Below are 21406 nucleotides of genomic sequence, written 5' to 3' on the forward strand. Positions count from 1 at the left end.
TTCTGGGAAGGAAACTTGGAAAACTGGATGTGGCTGTTGTGCCCGCATTCTCAAGGGCCCGGGAAAGCACTTTGCACGCAATTAGCGGACTCACAGCCCCTGCTGCAAGGAACGCCCGCCTCCTGTCATCGCCCTGTCACTTCATAATTCCATCTGGACCAGCGACGGCGAAACTGGAGAAGGATTTGCCCTTAATGGGTCTGCCCAGAATTGCCTTGTTTTCTTGACATTGACAGACTATATCCCTTAATAAAAGTTTCATGACTCAATTTAGTGAGGGAGACATGTAATCCCAGCCCCTTCTGTCCTGATCTCAAAGATTATCCCTGGGTGTAGGTCCCAGGGACATGCCTGTGACTGACACAAACGCTGTCTCCGGGGGCGTTGCCTGCTGTGATCACCAGGGCACGTCTGGGCAGACGCAGCCGCCTACTCCCTGCCCTCTCGTGGTGGTCCTTGGCCATTTTGATGCCCAGAATCCATTCTCTTGTATCTGCCCTAATCAACTGTGGGGATTGTTTGCAGACCTACCAGCTCTTTGCAATTCACCCCTCCTATTAAGAGGCGGGGTGCCCTCCCTTTAGATCTGGGCAGAGATTCTGAGACCAATAGAATACATGGAAGTGACTCCATGTGAGTGCACAGGGCAGAGCTTGGGAGGCCTTGCAGCTTCCACCTGTGCCTTCTAAGACCCCAAGAAGCCATGGAAAACAGGGGCCCTGTCCAGCTGACTGGAGGGGGGTGCTCATGAGGAGAACGGGGCACCCTGAGCACCACAGTACAGATTTCTAGGTGTGCAAGTGAGCTCACCAATGATTTTACAGCCCCGGTCGAGCCATCAGAATGGTGTAGCCCATGAACGGTGCCAGGAGAGAGAAATGTAGCTGTCTAGATTCCAACCCATAAAATCATGAAAAACAGTAATTGCTGCCGAGTGTTGCTAGTTTTTTATGCAGCAGTAGATAACTGTTCTGGCCACCTCTCTATCTCCGTCGTGATGTCTGGGCAGGGACTGACCCCAGACACAGCTCCAGGGGTGGGTCCTGTCTTAAGTCACTTGGAGCCTCCCATTTGCCTTGTCTACAGTGAGACATCAGGAGCCATTTGCTGGGGCTTCTGAGAAAGAGAAACTCCCTCACCATCTAAGGAAGAGCTGGTGAGGTTTGAGAATATGAGAACAAGAATCAAGAAAGCAATTTTGTTGGCCTGGAGCTTCTGGGAGACTTCCATGTGGAGCCATAGATTGGAGAGATGAAGCTAACACTGTGGAAGGTAAACCAAAAGGCTGGAGATGACCCAAGTTCTTGACATCTTTCAGCTACTAGATCAAGCCACACCTGAAGCCAGACTTTCCCTTGGTTTTTCAGTGAGTGCCCTTTGAATGGATTAAGCCAGCCCTAAATTACACACTTCCCTCCAATGCGTGGCACAAGTAAACCCAGGGGATGAGTTTACAAATTAAAAAAAAGAAGTTGGGGCCTGTGTCGATCAGAACTATGTTAACAAATGTGCATTAGAGCATTGCTTCTATTGAAAAGCATAATTGCCAAATGATTTGTAGCTGTTGAGTCGCTAAGTTGTGTCTGAATCTTTATGACCCCATGGACTGTAGCCCGCCAGGCTCCTCTGTCCATGGGATTTCCCAGGCAAGAATACTAGAGTGGGTTGCCATTTCCTCCTCCAGGGGATCTTCCCAACCCAGGGATCAAACCTGCCTCTCTTGCATTGGCCAGTGGATTCTTCCCCACTGAGCCACCAGGGAAGCCCCTGAGCCTGCTTACACACCGCCTGACACAGGGTTGGTGTTCTCTATATAGTGTTTATGATTTATATTATTACTGCTAAGTACAAGACCTTTGCATAGAAGGCTTCAGTGATACTCGGTTACGAGATGAGGCGGGATCCTGAGTGTGACTTCAAGCAGCTGCTAAGCCTGGAAGTGAGATTCACGTGTTTCTTTTGTGAAAAAAAAAAACAAGCGCCCACATTCGCTGACCTCTTCTGGGGTGACCCGTGACTGTTGACTATTTGTTTCACCCCGGAAACAAACCACCTCATCTGCTCCTCCAAGAGGAAGGTAATTTTTAAACAATGTGAGAGAATGTAACTGATATTTTTACATTTTTGGAAAGAGCATGTTGAAAGCAGATGTTCAGAAATGTTTCCATTGTTATGAGCTTTTATTGCCCCAAAGCAAAGTATGTTTCCCTTAGAAATTCTCCAAGTCTGCATACTTTAAGAACTTGCAAACAGAAGATTCCAATCAATTTCAAAAAAAGCTTCCCAGAAGAAAACTTTCAGGGAGTTTTGAATCCCATTTGTTAAAAATACATGAATACTAATCTTCCGATTTGTTTGCAGGACTTAACGCTGGTTATCTAGGAAGATGGAAGTAGATTATCCAGATTTCACCAAAAATGGCTCCCTATTTCGAGAATGCGACTAAATATGAATGTTGATATTTAGAAAGCACAGCCCATAACGTGCTTCTTTCATTTGGATTTAGAAATCTTTGTATAAATCCAAATTAAAGTCCTGTTTTCAGCTCTAACAGCCAATCAAATCAAGTATGGAAATAACCACATAGAACCAGACCTCTGAATCACGACAGCACAGTGTTAACCCATGATTTTCAAAAAATTTTAAAAAGCATATGCTATTGTATTGCTCACTGTAAAAGTATATTATTAAGAATGTTTAATGAAGGCCAAAAGGTCTGCTATACTGTTAGTAAATAAAAATATTTCAATGCAGTGGCTATTTACTCTTTATGTTCCCCCTTTAAAACTTTTTAGTTTTTAAAATATTTATTTTAGTTTCATTTATTTGACTGTGCATTTATTTGGTCTTGGTGGCAGCATGCAGGATCTTAAAACTTCATTGAGGCATGCAAGAACGTTAGTTGCAGCATGTAAACCCGTAGTTGCAACATGTGGGATCTAGTTCCCTGACCAGGAATTGAACCCAGGCTCCCTGCCTTGGGAGCGTGGAGACTTAGCCACTGGGCCATCAGGGAAGTCCCCTCTAGTTTTTATGTATGCTTTAATATGTTTGTAATCTATAATGTACTGCTTGTAATATATTTGTGCATACTTATGTGACTTATAAATATTTACACCCAGTTGGAGACCTCCGCTCTTAGTCAGTAAATCGATTTCCAGGGTGTCGGTCAGGTGTCGCGGCAATTTTAGCTTCTTGGTGGGTGGATGGGGAGAAAGGGGGCTTTCTTCCTGGTTAGGGGAAGCAAAGCTGGCATTCCCACTTGTATCCTCTAGGGGGCAGAAGAGGGAAGCAAAAAACAACTTGGATTTAAAAAACAAATGGTCACACAAACTACCCAAGCAGGGCTGGTTCCAGGAGACACTTCAAAACGTGTTTTCTCCCCAACCTTCCTTGTTGTCCCTCCTTAATATAGGGGTGAGACAAACCAGCTACAGCTCTTGAAGACTTGGAAAAATCCCACTGAGTGCTAAGCACAGTCAGTGGGCTGTGGGGCTTTTACCAGGACCCCTGATTTCACCTGAAGACAACAGTGTCAGGCCCTGGACTCCGGCCTCTATCCTGCTACTTCTTGAGCCTGTTTCTCTAGCTGAGATCAAGAATCCCATAAGAGTTCAGGACTTCCCTGGCGGTCCTGTGGTTAAGACTGCACTTTCACAATCCCTGCTTGGGAAACTAAGATCCCACATGCCGTGTCGGCAGGGCCAAAAAAAAAAAAAAGTAAGAATTCCAAAAGGGTTCAGTGATATCCCTTTGACCAAAGTGCCTGACATGCCCTTGGTCCTAAATAAATGTCCCCAGACTCCTTCTCCTGCTCATTCACGCTCTGTCCCCTGAGATCCTCCCTGGCTGGTCATCCAGAGGAGGCCACAGCTGATGGCTGGGACCAGTGTGAGGTCCTCCTGCTCTTCTCCCTCTTCTCTCCAGGCCTGACTCTCTTCCCTCCTGCCCTGGACGCCAGAGCCATGGCTGACTTGCTGGTCACTCTATGGCTGTGGTTTCGTAGCACGCTTTTGAACAGATGCCCCTACAGTGCATGTGTGTCCTGGCCTTGTTCTCCGTGAATTCGGCCAGGTACCTAGTCTGGTCTCCCATCTCATCGCCAGAGCAGGCGTGGAGCACAGTATGAGCCTCTGACACATCTGCAGGACTCCTTACCTCCCAGCCACTCACCCTGCCAGTCCCCAGGACGAGCTTCTAGAAACACAGCCCTGAGTGTGTCATGCTCCCGGCTCCACAGTCATCACTGAGTCTTCATCGCTGCTGGGGTAGGATCTAAGCTCCTGGTTGATGTTCCAGGCTGTGGCATGGGAGCTCTCTCCCACCCCTTGCACTCCAAGCTTCTTCTCTCTCCTCTGCTTCCTCAGTTTCCCCACCTGTCAAGTGGAGGTGACTAGCCCCTTGAAGGTTGAGAGTGCCCAGAGGTGGTAGCCTCCTCCCACGGTGAGGATACTCAGCGCTTGTTGTCCTCTGCCCCACCCTATCTACAAATGAGAAAGTTGAGGCTCTGAGAGGCAGGGGCAGCCCAGATGTGGCAGAGTGGGGATTAAAATTTATACCTTCCACCCTCAATCGGGAACATGTTCTCAACTGTCCCTCCTCAGCGAGGCCCCTGGTTGCTTCCTCTTGAGTCCTGATTCCCCATCTGCAATTACTGAACTGATGAGTGGCTTCCTTGTTCATGATTACCTTCTTTTCTGGACTATAAGCCCCATGAAGGCACAGAGCTGGTTGGTCCAGTTTGCCAAAAGCCTGACACAGAGCCAGGGCCTGACAAACTCCTCTTGAATAGCTGTTGGAAGAGCTAAGACAATTTCAAAGAAACTTCAGTTCGTCACTGGCTAATGAAGTGGGTTCCTTTCTCCTCCAGAGAACCCACCCCCTGGGACTTCTTGGATTGTCCTGAGCACCAGGGTCCCTCCTGCCCCTGGGAACACTAGCTCTGAGCAGCAGGCAGCCTCATAAACACACTAGCAGCGCCAGGCCAGCTTTCACAGAAGCCCTGGAGAAGCATCTTAAGCAGGGAGTAAAGCGTGTATTAGGCTTAGATACCTTGGGAGTCAATGTTTAAAAAAACCTCACCGGTAATTGGAAATTGGCTAATCCCTTGCTATCATGAGGAGGTCCTGGAGGCTGGGGATGCGCTGGTTCCTCAAGCTTTATTTTGCAGGCTTAGAAAACAGGAAGTGACTGAGGAGGTCCAGAAGCTGCTGAGAATCCCTGCAGCAGCTGACTCCAAGTGGAAGGCGAGATGCATTTGGGTCATGTCCCTTCAAAGCATATTCACGTTTCCTGAAAAGTATGAATTTCATTATTAATAGCAACGATTTTTCTGGTAAATTTTGTTGAATATTAAAAAAGGCACAATTCCCAATTGTAGGGCTTTGATGAGTTTGCATAAACCAATCCTCAGCCTCCCTCCCTACCTTCTGCTCCCCCAACCCTCCCCTGCCCCTCTCCCTCCACCCCAGGGCCTCTCCTAGCCACTATGCCTCCTCCTGACAGTAACCATCACCTAACTTTTAGCACCATAGATGGGTGTTATCCAAAATGTCTGGAGCCTTGACTCCAGGTTCTCAAATTTGAATGCCCCCCACAGGTATCCCTAAGATGGAAGCACCTAGTGGGCTTGTGGTCCCTGGGGACTTCCTCTGTGGGGACATTTGCCAATAGTTTCCAGGCAAAAATGCAGGTCCGGTGTCAGCAGGTAATTTGATCTTGCAAAAGAAGCTGGAAGCCTAGATTTTTTATGTGAAATCATGATTACTGAATGTTGGCCACTCATGAAAATTTAACACCCTGTGGAGGCCAATTTCATCCAGGCCAAACAAAAGAAGCTCATGGGCCAAACCTGGCCTGCAGGCTGCTGGTGGGGGTGACCTTGAGGGACGCCGCTCCCATCCAGGGCCTGTTGGGGAGAGGAGTGTGAACACAGACATCACACCTCGGAGGAGCGGTGACAAGGGCCGGATGGTGGGTTGCGGGGCCAGGGAAGGCTCTGCCGTGTGTGGAGCGACGTGTGACCACACTTGGAGGAACACACAGGATAAGCACAGCAAGGCCATCCAGGCGGAGGGAGGGAGGTAGGGGGGGCCTGGGGGCCCGTCTGAGCCCAGAGGGCTCAGAGTGATGTGGGCCAGGCAGGCCCAGCCGCCTAGGACCTGCAAAGGCAAACTTGGGCATGTAGACTCTGTCCTGGGGCCGGCAGAGGCACTGGGGAATTGCCTGGCTGTCCAGTGGCAACTCACTCCAGAGTGCTTGCCTGGGAAATCCCATTGACAGAGGAGCCTGGCATGGGGTCACAGAGAGTCGTACACAATTGAACAACAACAACCAGTGCTTAGGACTCGGTGCTTTCACTGCCATGGGCTGGGTCCAATCCCTGGTTGGTGGTCCTGGGAGACAGCGTCCTTGACTCTGTCTAAAGAGGAGAGAACAGGGGACTTCCCTGGTGGTCCAGGGGCTAAGACTCCATGCTCCCAATGCAGGGGGCCTGGGTTCCATCCCTGATCAGGGAACTAGATGCCGCAACTAAGAGTTCTCATGCCACAACCAAAAATAATCCTGCATGCCACAACGAAGATGGAAGAGGCCATGTGCAGCCAAATAAAAAAATAAAGAGGAGGGGACAGGGGTATGGGCCTACATTTCTGGCCTCATAAACAAGCTCCACCCCCACCACACCCAGACAAAGCCTCTTCTCCGCCAAACCTGAATCAGGCTCCTCTGAGCTCTCTTCTCAGCTATAGGCCCTGACCTTGGGTCCTGTCCTTGGCCTGCCTACATCAGTTTTAGCAAGAATCCTACTGGCTTAGTTTAGCAAGAATCCCTCATCCTCGAAACCTGATCAAGCCCCTCATTCCCCGCTCTGGAGCTCTTAGTCTTCTTTAGCAGGAATCTTGTTGAGTCACTTTAGCCAGAATCCCTCCAGCCTTCAGGTTTCCTCCATCTGCTGACCCCCACCCTCCTTGGCTCTAAATCCTCTATTGTTCTTGTATTCAGAGTTGAGCTTCATTTCTCTCCTGGGGCAGAACTCCTTTTGCAGCGGTCCCTGAATAAAGGCTGCTTTACTGCCTTATCAAGTGTCATGAATAATTTTTCTTTAACACCTGTCCATTCTCAGGGTAATTCCAACTGCATCCCTATTTGAGGATAAATCCTATCCAAGGTGCTTGTTCTTGAGTTTGGTTTTATTTAAGGAAGTGTGTGTAGACCCAAGCAGTGGCTCCCTCCAGTGGCACAGACTCTATCCCCTTGTTCCATCTTCATTTTGAGTGCAAGCGTGTGTGTGTGTGTGTGTGCGCACGCGTGTGTGTGTCCGCATGCGTGCGTGCGCGTTGCTCAGTCATGTCTGACTCTTTGTGACCCTATGGACTATAGCCTGCCAGGGTCCTCTGTCCATGGAATTTTTCAAGCAAGAATACTGGAATGGGTTGCCATTTCCTACTCTAGGAGATTTTCCTGACGCAGGGATCTAACCTGTGTCTCTTGCATCTCCTGCGTTGGCAGGCAGATTCTTTACCACCGTGCCACCCAGGAAGCCCCTAGACTACTTTGAGTGCAAGGCCTGGGACAAAATCAGTGAGAACTGTGGAACTACTCCTGCCCCCAGCGTTTCCAACTCAGCTGCCCCACCTACGACGAGATGCTGTTCCCCCAGGACCTCCTGCCAAACACCTCGAAGGCGTCTTATACATCCCATCTCAGATCCTAGTGGAACTGCTTTTTTTTGGATGTGGACCGTTTTAAAAGTCTTTATTAAATTTGTTACAATATTGTTTCTGTTTTATAGCATTTTTTTTTATTTTGGCTACAAGGCATGTGGGATTTGGCTACAAGGTCTGAACCCGCACCCTCTGCCCTGGAAGGTGAAGTCTTAACCAGTGGACCACCAGGGAAGTCCCAGGATCTGTTTCTAAAATTGAAATAGATGCAGAGCCCTATTGTCACTGCATGGTCTGGGCCACTGGCCTTACTTGCCCGTTTTCACTCACTAGCCCCCAGCTTCTCCTTTCTTGACCTCTTTTTTTCCCATAATTTATTTATTTTTTTGGTCACATTGCAGGGCCTTTCAGGATCTTAGTTCCTCAACCAAGGATCGAACCCTTGCCCCACTCTGTGTTTTGGGCGCACAGAGTTGTAACCACTAGGGCACCAGGGAATTCTTCTTTCTTAATCCAGCATCCTGAGTGGTCCTGTTATACTCTGAGCAGACATCTCTCCTCTGCTCAGAACCTTCCCCAGGCTCCCTCCCGACTCAGGTAAATGCTGGAGTCCTTGTAACAGACTCCACGTACCATGACCTGTCCACCCCCCGCCATTTCCTCTCTACTCTTCCCCTGCGCCCTCAGCTCAGACCATACCACTCTCTCAGTTATCCCCTACCCCAGGGCCTTTGCACTGGCTGCTCCTTCTTCCTGGAACCTCTTTTCCTGGGATGTCTCCACAGCCAGCTCCCACCTTCCTTCAAACTTTTGCTCCCATGTCACCTTCCCTTGAGATCTCCTTGCAGCCCTGATTTAAAGCCACAACCTCCTACCCTCACCTCTGCACCTCCCTGCCTTGTTGTTCTCCCAAGCTCATGATGCCTGCTGATTCTCCAACGTACTCATTAATGCCATCATGCTCTTTTCTCCTTGGTGCTGTATCCAAGGATAACGGAAGAATATTCAGACCCCTCTGTGCTTTCTCTAGGTGTATCTTAAGAGAGTGTGGTCTCGGAGACATATGTCCCCTGGGCTCTCCTTGCTTTGGACAACCGCGACAGGGTTCCCAGCCTCTAGGTCCCTGAGTCCTGCACATATGCACGTGCCACTGTCTCAAGCCAACATCCAAGGAATTGATTTTCAAATGTGTACAGATGCTCCTCTGATGAATATTGTACAGCCATTTAAAAGCGCTACTGAATTCCCTTTAGCTGCTTGGCCATGATTTATTTTCTCTGTCGACCAATATTCTCAATGCCACCATTATTGAATGGAAGTCCTCCTTCTCAAAATAGTTGGGAATGCCTTGCCTAAGGCCAGAAAAGGGATCTAATAAACAAGTCTGGGGACCCTTGGCCATCCTTCATACAGGGTTCCTGCCAGGAACGTTGCCCACAATTACTCTCACCTACCCCCAGGCGGAGTAGCAGCAGCTTCCAGGGAGCAGGGGCTCACTCACCAGAGTGAGGCAATTCATAATCCGTTAACCTTGAATTCTGCAAGTCCTGCCACTCCACGAGCTGGGGCTTGTGAGAGCCGTTCTCAGCTTGGGAGGATTCAAATGAGCTCTTGCAAGCAGCATGCACCTCACTGTTGCACATTGTTGCACAGTGCCCGGGCGTCTGGGCACCGTGTGCTGTACAGTGTGGCCAAGGTTCTGGGAATGTGGTTTTCTGAGAACAGAGGTGCAGAAGGAGTGCTCACAGTCAGCCATCCCACCTTGCACAAGAGATCCTGAGAAGGTCTGTGCAAATTTGATCTGATGATCTTGGTTCAGATATTAATAATAATGTGTGCTAAGTTGCCTCAGTCATGTCCAACTCTTTGTGACCCCAAGGACTGTAGCCCACCAGGTTTCTCTGTCCACGGGGATTCTCCAGGCAAGAATACTGGAGTGGGTTGCCATGCCCTCCTCCAGGGCATCTTCCCCACCTAGGGACTGAACCTGTGTCTTCATTGGCAGGCGAGTTCTTTACCATTAGCGCCACCTGGGAAGTCCGTTAATAATACTGGGCAGCATTTACTGAGCACCTACTATATGCCAAGTGCTTTCTGCAGGCACAATCTCATCACAACAGCCCAGTATTCCTCCCTGTTCCTCCTCCCCCCCTTTGTAAAATAGATAGGGAAGTAGAGAGGTTTGGTAACTGGTTCAGAGCCCACAGGTGGTCAAGCCCCAGGGTTGCCTGACCTCCAAAGTCAGTATTCTTGACCTTTCTGTCCATCCCCAAACTTGAAGATTCTGGGTTGGCAGCCTCTGTGGGGGCACCCCTGTCTGATAACTGCAACAGGTTCCTGTCTGGCATGGTATCTCCTTGGGTCATACTGCTAAGGATCTGGGCTGGGTGGGGATGGCCTGCGAGGGGAAGCTCCATTTCTGTATCTAACACCTGGGCACCTTGTGTGGTTCATTCCTGGCAGTTCCATGCCTTGATAGGGAGGCTTCATTCTGCTGGGCGAGCCTGTCCTGTTGGTTCATACAACCAAAATCTCCATGGGAGAGAGACCCCCCAGGGGAAGCATAAGCCCTTCAGACTAGTGCCTGGTGAGGTACCCCTCCTGATAGGTCCTGTAACTCCAGAATCAGTAATGAAGCATCCGTCCCAGTGGGTCCAGCAGCTTCCTTGGTGTGTGAAACCCAAAACTCTGCAGCTCAAACTCTTTGGGGATCCTTCCTGGGGTTCCCTCTTGGGGCGAGGGTGCTGCGGGCCCCTGTTCTTCGTGGGGACCCCAGCAGGCTTGCTCTTCTCTCTAGAGGGCGGGACTTCTTCGGTTCCTGCGCGAGATGACCCCTCCCGGCTGGTTTTGTGGCTTCACCTCCCTCTTTCTCCGAGAGCGCCTCTCTGGCACTCTTGCTTTTCAGACCCTTCACTCGGGTGCGGGTGTCTCCACGCCGCCCCTTCTCTGCCGGGCCCCCCTCCGCCCGCGCCCGGCGAGGGGCGCCCCCTCTCCCCGTGAGGGCGGGAGCCAGAACAGCGTCTCCGGCCGCCTGCAGGTGTCTCCCCACGGAGGGGCGCGCGTCCCTGCGCCGTGGCCGCTGCCAGGCGCCCGCGGCTCCTCGCCGAGGTGCACTCGCGCTCCGGGCTCCGGGCGCGCCGGAGCCGCTCCGCCGCCCGCCCCCCGCGTTTCCCCGCGCGCCCCCCGCGCGCCGCGCCCCCACCCCCGGGGTAGGGGGGCGGGTCATGGGCCCGCGCCGCGTCCGCCGCCGCCCATCGCAGGCGCCCGAGCCCCGGGGCGCGGCGGGCAGCGGCCGCTGACGCGGGGCGCCGGCTGCCAACTTCGCGCGCGGAGCTCCCCGGCGGCGCGGTCCCGGCGGCGCGGGCGGCATGAAGACGAGCCGCCGCGGCCGAGCGCTCCTGGCCGTGGCCCTGAACCTGCTGGCGCTGCTCTTCGCCACCACCGCCTTCCTCACCACGCACTGGTGCCAGGGCACGCAGCGGGTGCCCAAGCCGGGCTGCGGCCAGGGCGGGAGCGCCAACTGCCCCAACTCGGGCGCCAACGCCACGGCCAACGGCACCGCCGCCCCCGCCGCCCCCGCCGCCCCCGCCGCCGGGAACGGCCCCCCTGGCGGCGCGCTCTACAGCTGGGAGACGGGAGACGACCGCTTCCTCTTCAGGAATTTCCACACCGGCATCTGGTACTCGTGCGAGGAGGAGCTCGGCGGGCTCGGTGAGTGAGCGGCGGCGCCCCGGGGCTCGGCTCCCGGCTCCCCCAGGGCTGCGCGCTCCCTCCTCGCGCCGGGGCTGGGGGCCCCGCGCCGCCGCTAGGACGCCGTGCCCCGCGCTCCGCAGGCTCGGCCGGCCCAGCGTTCGGGCGCGGGGAGCGCGGTGGGCAGGTTGCCGGATGGTGTGGTGGTGGTGTCTGTAAGATGCTGTGCTTTCGGGACTCTCCACCGTTTCAGGGTTCAAGAGGAGCTCCTGCCCCTTCCGAGCGCCAGGCGCCTTTAGTGGGGGGCGGGGGACGTCGCCGCGCCTTGGGGAGGCGCGTCTCCCGGCCACCAGCCCCGGCTGCCGGTCGGCGGGGCGCGCGTTCCTTTCCGCGCCAGAACTCATCTTCACGCTCGCCCCTTCCCCGCTTTCCCTTCGCGGGGCTCTGGCTGCCCCCGTCCCTCCCGGGGTGGTGGGGGTGTTGCTGCAGGGACTGTTGCTATCAGCTGCCCCCTCCCCCCGCAGATCCACAGAGCCCGGAGCCCAGGGGGCCATTCTTCCCCGCACCCCATTTCCAACCCGCGCTCATCGGCTCCCAGCCCGGGTTTGGGGAGTGAGCAGTGGGGGCAGTCCGGTTGGTTCCCTGCAAGGGGCAAGGAGCGCTTCGCGTCAGGCCCCCCGCCCGGGGAGAAGATGAGGCGGGAGGCAGAGAAGGCAGGCGGGAAAGCTGGACAGCCCGGGGAGGATCCGATCAAAATTGAGGCGGGGGGCGGGGGGGAGGGTGAGGTTTGTGGGGGAAGGGGGTGACTTTTCAGAAGACAGATCCAACTGCGCGCTTGGCCTCGCACCCTTGCCTGTACCCGCAGGAGGCAGCCAGGGCTGGAATAAGGGTCCCCGAGGCAGGCAGCGAGGCCAGGGCAGGCCCCCGGGGCCCCATGCTGGGGACGCTGATCCACCCCACCCGGAACCTCCCGGACGCTGGAGAGGATGTTGCTCCAAGTTCAGGTGAGGGGACCCTCTTGAGTGAATTGACCTCTCTCCCCAAGGTTAAAACTCTCCATCTGTCGCTTAGCTTTCAGATGTCAACGTGGGCTATGTGTGCAGTCACACGGAGACAGGAGTGGGCCACAAACCTCCAGTTTGCCCTGAGTTAGGCTTTGGCCTGACTGGTTGAAAGGACAGAGGGAAGAAGGTGTGAAATAAACCCAGGGAGGCTGCAGTCCCTGCAGGGAATGCCCTTTTCCATGTCTTCCCTGGCTGGCTCCTCCTCTGCTCCAGGGGGACTTCCTGGCAGGGTCCCCTGCAGAGAAGACCTCCCTGCCCCCCCTTTGGAGGCAGAGTCTTCCCATCTTTGTATTGATAGCTCATCGCCACTTTTATCTCCCCCATCACACGTGGCACAACCTGAAGTTTTCTGGGGGCATGCCTTCGGCCACCAGCTTCTTGTCCCCGGTCCCATAGGCTGGCACTCCATGAGGGCAGGGCCCTAGCCATCTTGTTCATTGCCATGCCCAGTCTCTGGGTCTTGTCTAGTGCAGAGAAGGTCTTCAGTACCTGTTGGCAGGATAAATGTTGCCTGAGGCCTCGGGACCATGGGCTGGAGGTTTCCTGGGGTGCTGCCTGCTCTGTCTCGCCTCTGGGGTGGCCCACTGAACTTTTATGGCACCGCTTGCTTGATGCTGGCTGTTTGCCAAAGACCATCTGAATAGGGTCATGCCCTGACCAGTTTCACCCCATCAGACTTACTTCTGGCGTGCACTCAGGACATGAGTATTTTACTCTGGGATGTAATAATAATAATAATAATAATAATAATAATAATAAATTAACCTTAAAAGACATCTTGGCTAAAATTCCCTGCTTTCCACTCATCCTAGTCCTCTCCCACAGAGGCCCCGGAATGCCTTATCCTGGAAAGCATCTGCACCCTTTTGGGGGTAGAAGTCCCTCCCCACGCTTCACCTCTGCCTCTCACCACGTTTCTCCTCATGGAAACTCTCAGACCACCTGCTCCTTCTTTTGTGTACACACTCAGATCCAACACTGTGCCTGGCGGTGGCGTGGTCCCGTCTCTGCTCCATGAAGTGCCAGGGTCTTCACTGGCCAGCTTAGCCTCTCAATTGTTGGAGGTCCCTCCGGGCCTCTTCCTGAAGGTCACGCCCCGAACTGTTGCTGTTATTTCCCTGTAGCTCATCCATGCGGCTCATTCAGGGCTTGACACAAGATGTTAGGGATTTCTTGATTGGAGTATAGTTGCTTTACAGTGTGTTAGTTTCTGCTGTACAACAAAGTGAATCAGCAATATGTATATGCATAGCCCCACACAGGATGTTTAAATTCTTTAAGCTTTAAGGAATGTTAATTAAAAAAATTGAAAACAATACTAGCTCACAATTACTGAGCCCTTGATGTGTACCAGGCATTGTGAAAACATCTCACCTGCGAAATCTTGTTGAACACCCTTGCGAGGGAGGCACTTCTATGGTGCCCATTTTTCGGATGAGGAATTTGAAGTTAAGAGAGGTTCTTGTCTGGCCTCACACCTGATGAGGGGGCCTGAGTTGTCTTCCTGGGGCAGAAAGGAATCCAGATGAAGTGATCAAAGAGAACCGTGCAGTTGGGGGTCGGAGAAAGGGGCAGTTTCAGAGAGGGCTCAGCATAAGACCCTCACCGGCAGTCCTTTCTTAGTAAACACGTGAATGGTTAGTTTGTTGGGTAAATAAAACAAACCCACAGTTTTTCTCTTTCCTCTTAATCACTGTTGGTTAGCAATCGCCCCTCCCAGAAAATCACAATTTTCCTCCCTGGGAGCTTGGAAAATAGTTATCAGCCTGTCACTGTTGGTGAGAAATTTGGGAAGTCTGAGCCAAACTTGGATGATTTTCCCAGCAGATCCTATGGTGCCCAGATTCTACCCCTCCACCGCTGTGGTACTGAAAGGGTGTCAGGAGGTACCTGGCCTCAAACTTTTGTTGCTATGACAACCTTCCTTCTGGGTTCTGCGACCATTTTAAAATTTCTTTCTACTTAGAGAGGGGGAAAAAAACACCCTAACACACCCCTCCCGCCCACCCCCCAGGAACAAAATCCTACTCTCCACGCAGAACATGGCCAACCAACTTCCTTCCCTCCCACAATGAAACTACAGCAAAGGTTTTCTTCCTTTCTCTGGATTTTATGTTCACTCCAGTGAAAACACCAACCACGAAATCCTAACCTCTCCATGAGAGGCAGCTGTTAAATGTTCCTTCCTCTCAAACGTCTGTTCGGTAATTTCTTTCTGTGCTTAGGGTAAAAACCTCTCCCCACTCTGGGCAGCCACAGGGAAATCTAATAAGCCCCTTTTCCCACACTAAAAAAAAAATCTACAGGGTTCACAAAGAAAACTGCAGCCTGTCCTGAACAGACACAATCTCCCCAGACCCGGTACAAAGGACGCTTTTCTCTTTCCTCTAAGAAGGAGCATCAGCCTCCTTCAACAGGCAGACAGGGAAGCATGGCCTCAACACAGAATTACCCCAAATTGGATTTATCTTCTGGCTGAGATGCTCGGAAGGCGCGGATGGGTGCAGACGTGGCCCTTGGGGTGGGAGGGGCGGCAGAGAAAGGCCTGGAAGAGTGATGAGGGAAGGTCTGGCGGTGGGCGGAAGGGGGTGGCAGGAAGGAGGCTGCGCTGACGGGAGCGCAGGTAATGTTTGACTTCGGCTCGGGGAGTGTGTGTTTGAGCCTCAGGAGAAGGGTGACTCTGGAGGATTGATGGGGTGGCCAGGTCTAGGGGGGCTTGTGAGGGTGTCTGGAGGGAAGTGGGACTGGGGTGGCTGGCGAGAAGGGAGAGCTGAGTCAGGGGAAGGAGAAGCAGGATGGTTGGTGTCCTGACTCTAGACCCATTCTGTCCACTGTCATGGGTGGACAAGGTCCAAGAAGGATGGATGCCTCACGATGCCTCTTTATAGCCCTGTGGTTTGGGCAAGGGCCTCAGTTTACTGGCCTGTAGAATGGGGTTTATGGGGATCAGAGCAACTAGCAGCTGCTCAAGGAGTAAGGATTCAGTGAAACAGTGAAGGGATGTGCTGGGCACCTGTTGGGTGTGGGATGCCTGGTCACTTCTGTGCTGCCCCCTTGTCTGAGCCGTACTGTGTGTCTCTCCTGTGGACTTCTGCACTTGTTCCATGATTGCCCCCATTCCTGCCCGTCCCTGTCCACTCTGCAACTGAGTAATCATCGGATCCTGTCCCTCCTTTGCACAGGCCCCTCTGACAGTCCCCTTCTCACTTAGAGTCAAAGCCACATGGTCCCCGAAGCTTGAGGCCCCGCATGAGGGTGGCCCTCAGCCTCCCCCAGCTCTCTGGGTCCTCTCCTTCCCACACTGGTCCCTGACTTCTGCTGCACTGGCCCCCAACACCAGACAAATGTAGCCTCAGGGCCTTTGCACTGGTCCTCCCTTCTGCCTGGAAGGCTCTTCCAGCAGATGGCCACAAAGACTGTTTCAGCAATTAAAAAAAAAATTTATTTATTTGGCTGCACTGTTGCAGCATGTTGGATCTTTCAATTGTGGCATGTGGGATCTGGGCTTGCCAGGTGGCGCTAGTGGTAAACAGCCTGCCTGCCAACGCAGGAGACATAAGAGACACGGGTTCGATCCCTGGGCCGGGAAGATCCCCTGGAGGAGGGCATGGCAGCCCACTCCAGTATTCTTGCCTGGAGAAGCCCATGGACAGAGGAGCCTGGCAGGCTACAGTCCATGGGGTTGCAAAGAGTCAGACACAACTGAGTTACTAAGAACACATGCATGTGGGATCTAGTTCCCTGACCAGGAATCAAGCCTGGGTGCTCTGCTTTGGGAGCATGGATTTAGCCACTGGAGCACCAGGGAAGCTCCTGTTTCCCGAAGCTTCTTGAAATCAGCTCTCTCCCACACCTGATTCAACATTGATCTCCCCACACTTTTCCTGTTGATTTCTAGCCGCTCACCACCATCGACCTTTGCTTAGTGTTCCTTGTTTGTTTCATGTGTGGTCCATGGGCTCTGTGCAGGTGGGGCTTGAGTTCATCTGGGTTCTCCACACTGGTCCCCAGTGCTGGCACGTAGTGGGGTTCCATCACCTTTTGTGGGATGGATTTCGGTTGTTGTAACTGTTGTTTTCTGGGTGCAGTTCTCCGCCAGGCTCCAAGTGTCTTCTTATGCTGCAGTGAAGCAGGGGGCTGGCCGGGGACCCCTCCCCTTCTGCTGAGGTTTCTGCTCCACCTGCCCCTCATTATGCTCACCAGTGAGCGTGGGGTGGGACCCTTGCTGGGAAGGAGAAGCCCCCTGCTACCCCATGCCTTCTTTCTTCCCCTTCATTTCTGCAGAAACCTCTGTCTGCCCCTTACATTATGCTGCTCTATTTTCACAAGTATAAGGAGGCCTGTGATGTCCCCAACCTGGAGCTTCCAGTGCTTGGGAATACATCGGTGTAATATTACACAGGCCAGGAGCAGCTGATGGGTGAAGAGCTGGACTTTGAAGGGGGTGGCTTGGGCCCCCCATGTGTTACTTCCTTTGGTTCCCATAAGAACCCTGTGAAGTAGGTACCATGGTTATGCCCAATGAGGAAACTGAGGCACAGAGAGGGAAAGTGATTGGTTCAAGGCCACACAGTTTCCAGGTGGCAGAGCTGTGATATGCAGGAGGCCCCAGAGCCTGGCCCTTGTCTGCTGTGCCATGCTGTGCCCCATCTCCCCCACCCCAGTTAATACAGGCTCCCCCGGCGCCTCCCAGAGGCCTTGTTGGGAAGAGCACTGTGCCAGTTGTCCTGAGTCCCGGGTTCGAGTCCAGCCTCCAGTGCCAGCTTGCAGAGGGACTTTAAACAAGTCACACACTCTCTGGCCTTGTCTTTCCTTGTGTGTAAAACGAATGTTTCATTTTGTTTTTTGTCTGCATGATGGAGGCGGCAGAGCACCCTGTGACCACAGGCCTTGTGGTTGCACTGTCCAGGCTCCAGCCCCTAAGCCACCACTCATATGCTGTGTGACCTCTGGCAGGGGCTTGCCCTCTCTGGGCCTCAGTTTCCTTGGCTGGGACAAGATGATGATGATATCTGCCTCACGATTGTGTCCTTGGAGTTCAGGTGGATAACACAGATGCTTGGCTGGTATACAGCAATCACTCACTAATAGAGCTTGTGGTCATCTGACCTTGGGTTAGAGGCTGTGGACGTGTGGCCCTTGGGTCACCTTCAAACTGTCCATTTTTTAAAAAATTGGTATATTTGGTTTATTTATGTATTTTTGGTTGCGTGGCATGGGGATCGAACTCTCGCCCCTTGCAGTAGAAGTGCGGAGCCTTAACCACTGGACCACCAGGGAAGACCCTGTCCATCTGTTTTCTTGGCCCTGCAGTGTTTTCAGCATCTTTGAATAAGTTGCCAGTGTTTGAAAATTGAGACACTTCACAGAAACAACCAGACTGATGGCTTTTCTCAAAAACTTGGCAGGTCCATCAGCACTGGGCCCAGGTTCCTGTGGGGGTGGCAGTTGCCTCTTCCTGTGGTCCACCATCCCCCCCACCCCCCACCATCCGCTCTCCCCCATCCACCCAGGCCCCAAGCCTTGGGGTCCTCCTTGGTGCCTCGCGTTCTCACATCCCACATCTCATCCATGGGCAAATCCTGCCTGCTCTTCATTTAGACTCCAGCCCCCACCTGACCATGTCCTGACCAGCTCTGCCCTGGCATCCCTCCCCTGGACTAGGGCAGTCACCCCTCCCTGGGCTCCTGCCCTTGGTCCCCACCCCCTGTCTGTTCTCCATCTGGCAGCCAGAGGAATCCTGTTAAATCCGAGTCCCTCCTCTGCACAGGGCCCTCCCGTGCATCCTGTCTCACTTGGTTACAGCCAGGCATCCTCCAAGCCCTGTGGGCCCTTTGAAATTTGCCCCTCGTGCCTCTCTGACCATCTCTCCCCAAAATTGCTCTGCCCTGGCCACACCAGCCTCCTTGCTGGTCCTCCAACAGGCCAAGGCCCTCCTGCCTCAGGGCCTTGGCACTTGCTGCTCCTTTAATGTGGAACTCTTTTCCAGGTACCTGCCAGGGTCCCTCTCTTCTCAGGCAGGGCTCTGCTCAGATGTCCTCTTCTCAGTGGACATGGTCCCAGACCACCTTCCCAGACCATGTGGTCTATATCAGTGACCTCACGACCTCCAAACACCTCCCCCATTTATTCCCGCATCACTCTAATTATTGTCTTACCCACTACCTATCACTCATTTATCTCCGTCCTTCCTTCCTTTCAAAAAATTTCATTGGAGTATAGTTGATTTACACTGTTGTGTTAGTTTCAGGTGTATGGCAAAGTGAATCAGTTACACATGTACATATCTCCCCTCTTTTTAAGATTCTTTTCCCATATAGGCCATTACAGAGTATCGAGTAGGCTTGCCCGTGCTATACAGTGGGTCCTTGTTAGTTATCTATTTTATATATAGTAGTGTGTATATGTCCATCCAGGGCTACCCAGGTGGCGCTAGTGGTAAAGAACCTGCCTGCCACTGCAGGAGATGTAAGAGATAAGAGACAGGAGTTCAACCCCTGGGTCGGGAAGATCCCCTGGAGAAGGAAATGGCAACCCACTCCAGTATTCTTGCCTGGAGAATCCCATGGACAGAGGAGCCTGGCGGGCTACAGTCCACGGGGTCACACAGAGTTGGACATGACTGAAGCAACTTAGCACGCACACATGCATATGTCCATCCCAACCTCTAAATTTATCTCTCCCCCTTCCCCTCCTTGATAATCAAGTTTGTTTTCTACCTCTGTGACTCTATTTCTGTTTCCATTTATCTTTATTATGTCTCTCCGTTGCTCGGATGCTGTCTTCATGGGGGCAAGACTTGGTGCGTTTTACATAATACTGGCTTTGAGTGAGGATTCGGTGAATATGTGTGGAATGCATGTGGGGTTTTAGGACCTTCTCAGGACTCTTGTGTGCAGCAGGAGGCCCCCGGTTCTGTGCCTGCTGTTGCCTTGGACTTGTCAGATGTCCTTTCTTCTCTCTTCCCTTCCCTGTTCTGCTTCTGAGAAGAGGTATTCAGTGGGGGTGCTATAAGGGGCTAAGGGGGTTCATGCAGTCATCCTGTTTAAATCCTGGGGCCAGACTTGGAACCTTGTGGGGATATTGTGACCTCAGGCCTCTGTGTTTCCTGTGGGGCCATCAGTGGTCCGAACTGACAGGAGCAGACTCAAACCCACTTAAGGATAGGGTTTCTTTCTTTCTTTCTTTCTTTCTTTTTTTTAAGGAGGATGCTGCTGCCTACAAAATCCAGGCAAAGGCCTTGGAAGTCAGAGCCAGGACTATCTGCGCTCCTGGAGGCCAGAGCTGATAATCTTCCTGCAGGTCCAGAGTCACTGACTAAAATCCTACTGAGGCCAGACTGGAAACCAAAGAGAGTTTGGGGAATGGAGGGGCCAGTGGGGAACTGGGAACGGCTGCCTGCCTAAAGGGGCAGCTACTGTTCAGCTCCAGTGCCCATTATTATTGGAGAAAGGGGGACCCCGTGGGACCAAAAGTTGTCCATTTTATCAGCCCTCCAAGTAATGGTTGAAATTTGGCAATGAATTCAGCTAATAAGAAGTGTGCTCTGCAGGACTGGGCCTAACACTTATGAGGGGCGAGCAGACTCTGTCCCACCAGTTTGCAACTTCTAGGCCAGAGCTCTGCTGCTCATGTGATTGGAGTCCCAGCTCCTTGTTTCCATGGCTATCGGTTCAGTCTTGAGAAAGAATCTGATTGGACGGCGTGGTGCCTGTGGCAGCCTTGATGGCTGATCCCGTTTGCTCTGTCTGGGAGTGGGGGGTGTAGGATCTACACAAGCCCATCCTGTGAAGAGAGGAGAGCAAGCAGAGCTTCAAGCCAGGGGGATGGGTGGGGGCTTGGATGGACATCCCTAAAGGAGGTGACCCATTAGGCAGGACTCCAGGACTCACCACATGAGAGACAAAATCACCTGAAATGGGCTTAAGAAAAACAAACAAACAAACAGGAATTTATGGTTGTTCTTGATAGAAAGTCTCCTAAGAAAAGTCCAGGTTGTGGCAAGGCTGGATCACAGTGTAATTGGGAATTTCTCTTTCCAGCCCTTGGCTCTGCCTTCCTCTGGGTTAGCTTCATTCTCAAGTCCACTCTCCCGCTGTGGACATCCCCCCAAACTTTGGGCTTAACCTTCTGTCCCTTCAGTAACTTCAGGGGCAAAAGAGATCATCCTCTCCAAGGTTCCAAACAAAAGTCCCAGAGCCGGTTCTCATTGGATCAGCTTGGGACTGTGTCTCCGTGTCCTTGAACTGACGGGCGTGGCTAGAGGGGTAGATGGTATTGATTGACCCCAGGAGATGAGGACAGGTTCCTCTCCAGCATGAGGCCTGAGAGTGGAAGAGGGCTGTGCCAGTCAGCACTTGCCACAGTGATGCTGTGTAACAGCAGAACCTCAGGGGCAGACAGCTGTAAGCTCAGCTTGATCGTCTGCGGGTCCACGTTAGTTTGGGCCTAAATATTAGGTGGCTCACAGGTATGCTGGTCACTGGCTGTTTGCTTTGCTGACATCTCATTGGTCAAAGCAAATCACGCAGCTGAGCCTGGAGTCACTGTTGCGGGCACCACAGAGTTATAATGGCCAAGGGCATGGATATAAGTTGTTGCTATTATTTAGTTGTTAAGTCGTGTCTGACTCTTTGTGACCCTATGGATTGTAGCCCTCCAGGCTTCTCTGTCCGTGGGATTTTCCAGGTAAGAATACTGGAGTGGGTTGCCATTTCCTTCTTTGGGGGAATCTTCCTGACCCAGAGATCGAACCTGAGTCTCCTGCATTGGGAGGTGGATTCTTTACCGTCTGAGCCACCAGGGAAGCCCTCTATGGATACCGGAGAGAATGAAGAATTGGGGCCATTAAAACAATCATTGGATTGACATATACACCTTGCTCTGTTTAAAATAAGTAACCAACAAGGACCTTCTGTTTTAAAAAAAGGGAAAGAGGACAAGAGAATGATATAGATGAGATGACATTGGCCAGGTGTTGATAATTCT

At 52.5% G+C, this 21406-nt stretch overlaps 1 protein-coding gene across 1 annotated transcript in view; it reads left to right on the plus strand.

Moving 5' to 3' along the window:
• The first annotated feature begins 11032 nt into the window (after positions 1-11032).
• Positions 11033-21406, plus strand: part of GSG1L (GSG1 like) — a 254066-nt gene continuing 243692 nt past the window's right edge. The window contains exon 1 of the mRNA XM_052636124.1: positions 11033-11375. Within this exon, the coding sequence (XP_052492084.1) occupies positions 11033-11375 (343 nt within the window). The remainder of the gene's footprint in view (positions 11376-21406) is intronic.

The sequence above is a fragment of the Budorcas taxicolor genome, chromosome 2, assembly GCF_023091745.1.
Source record: "Budorcas taxicolor isolate Tak-1 chromosome 2, Takin1.1, whole genome shotgun sequence".
Classification (NCBI taxonomy): domain Eukaryota; kingdom Metazoa; phylum Chordata; class Mammalia; order Artiodactyla; family Bovidae; genus Budorcas; species Budorcas taxicolor.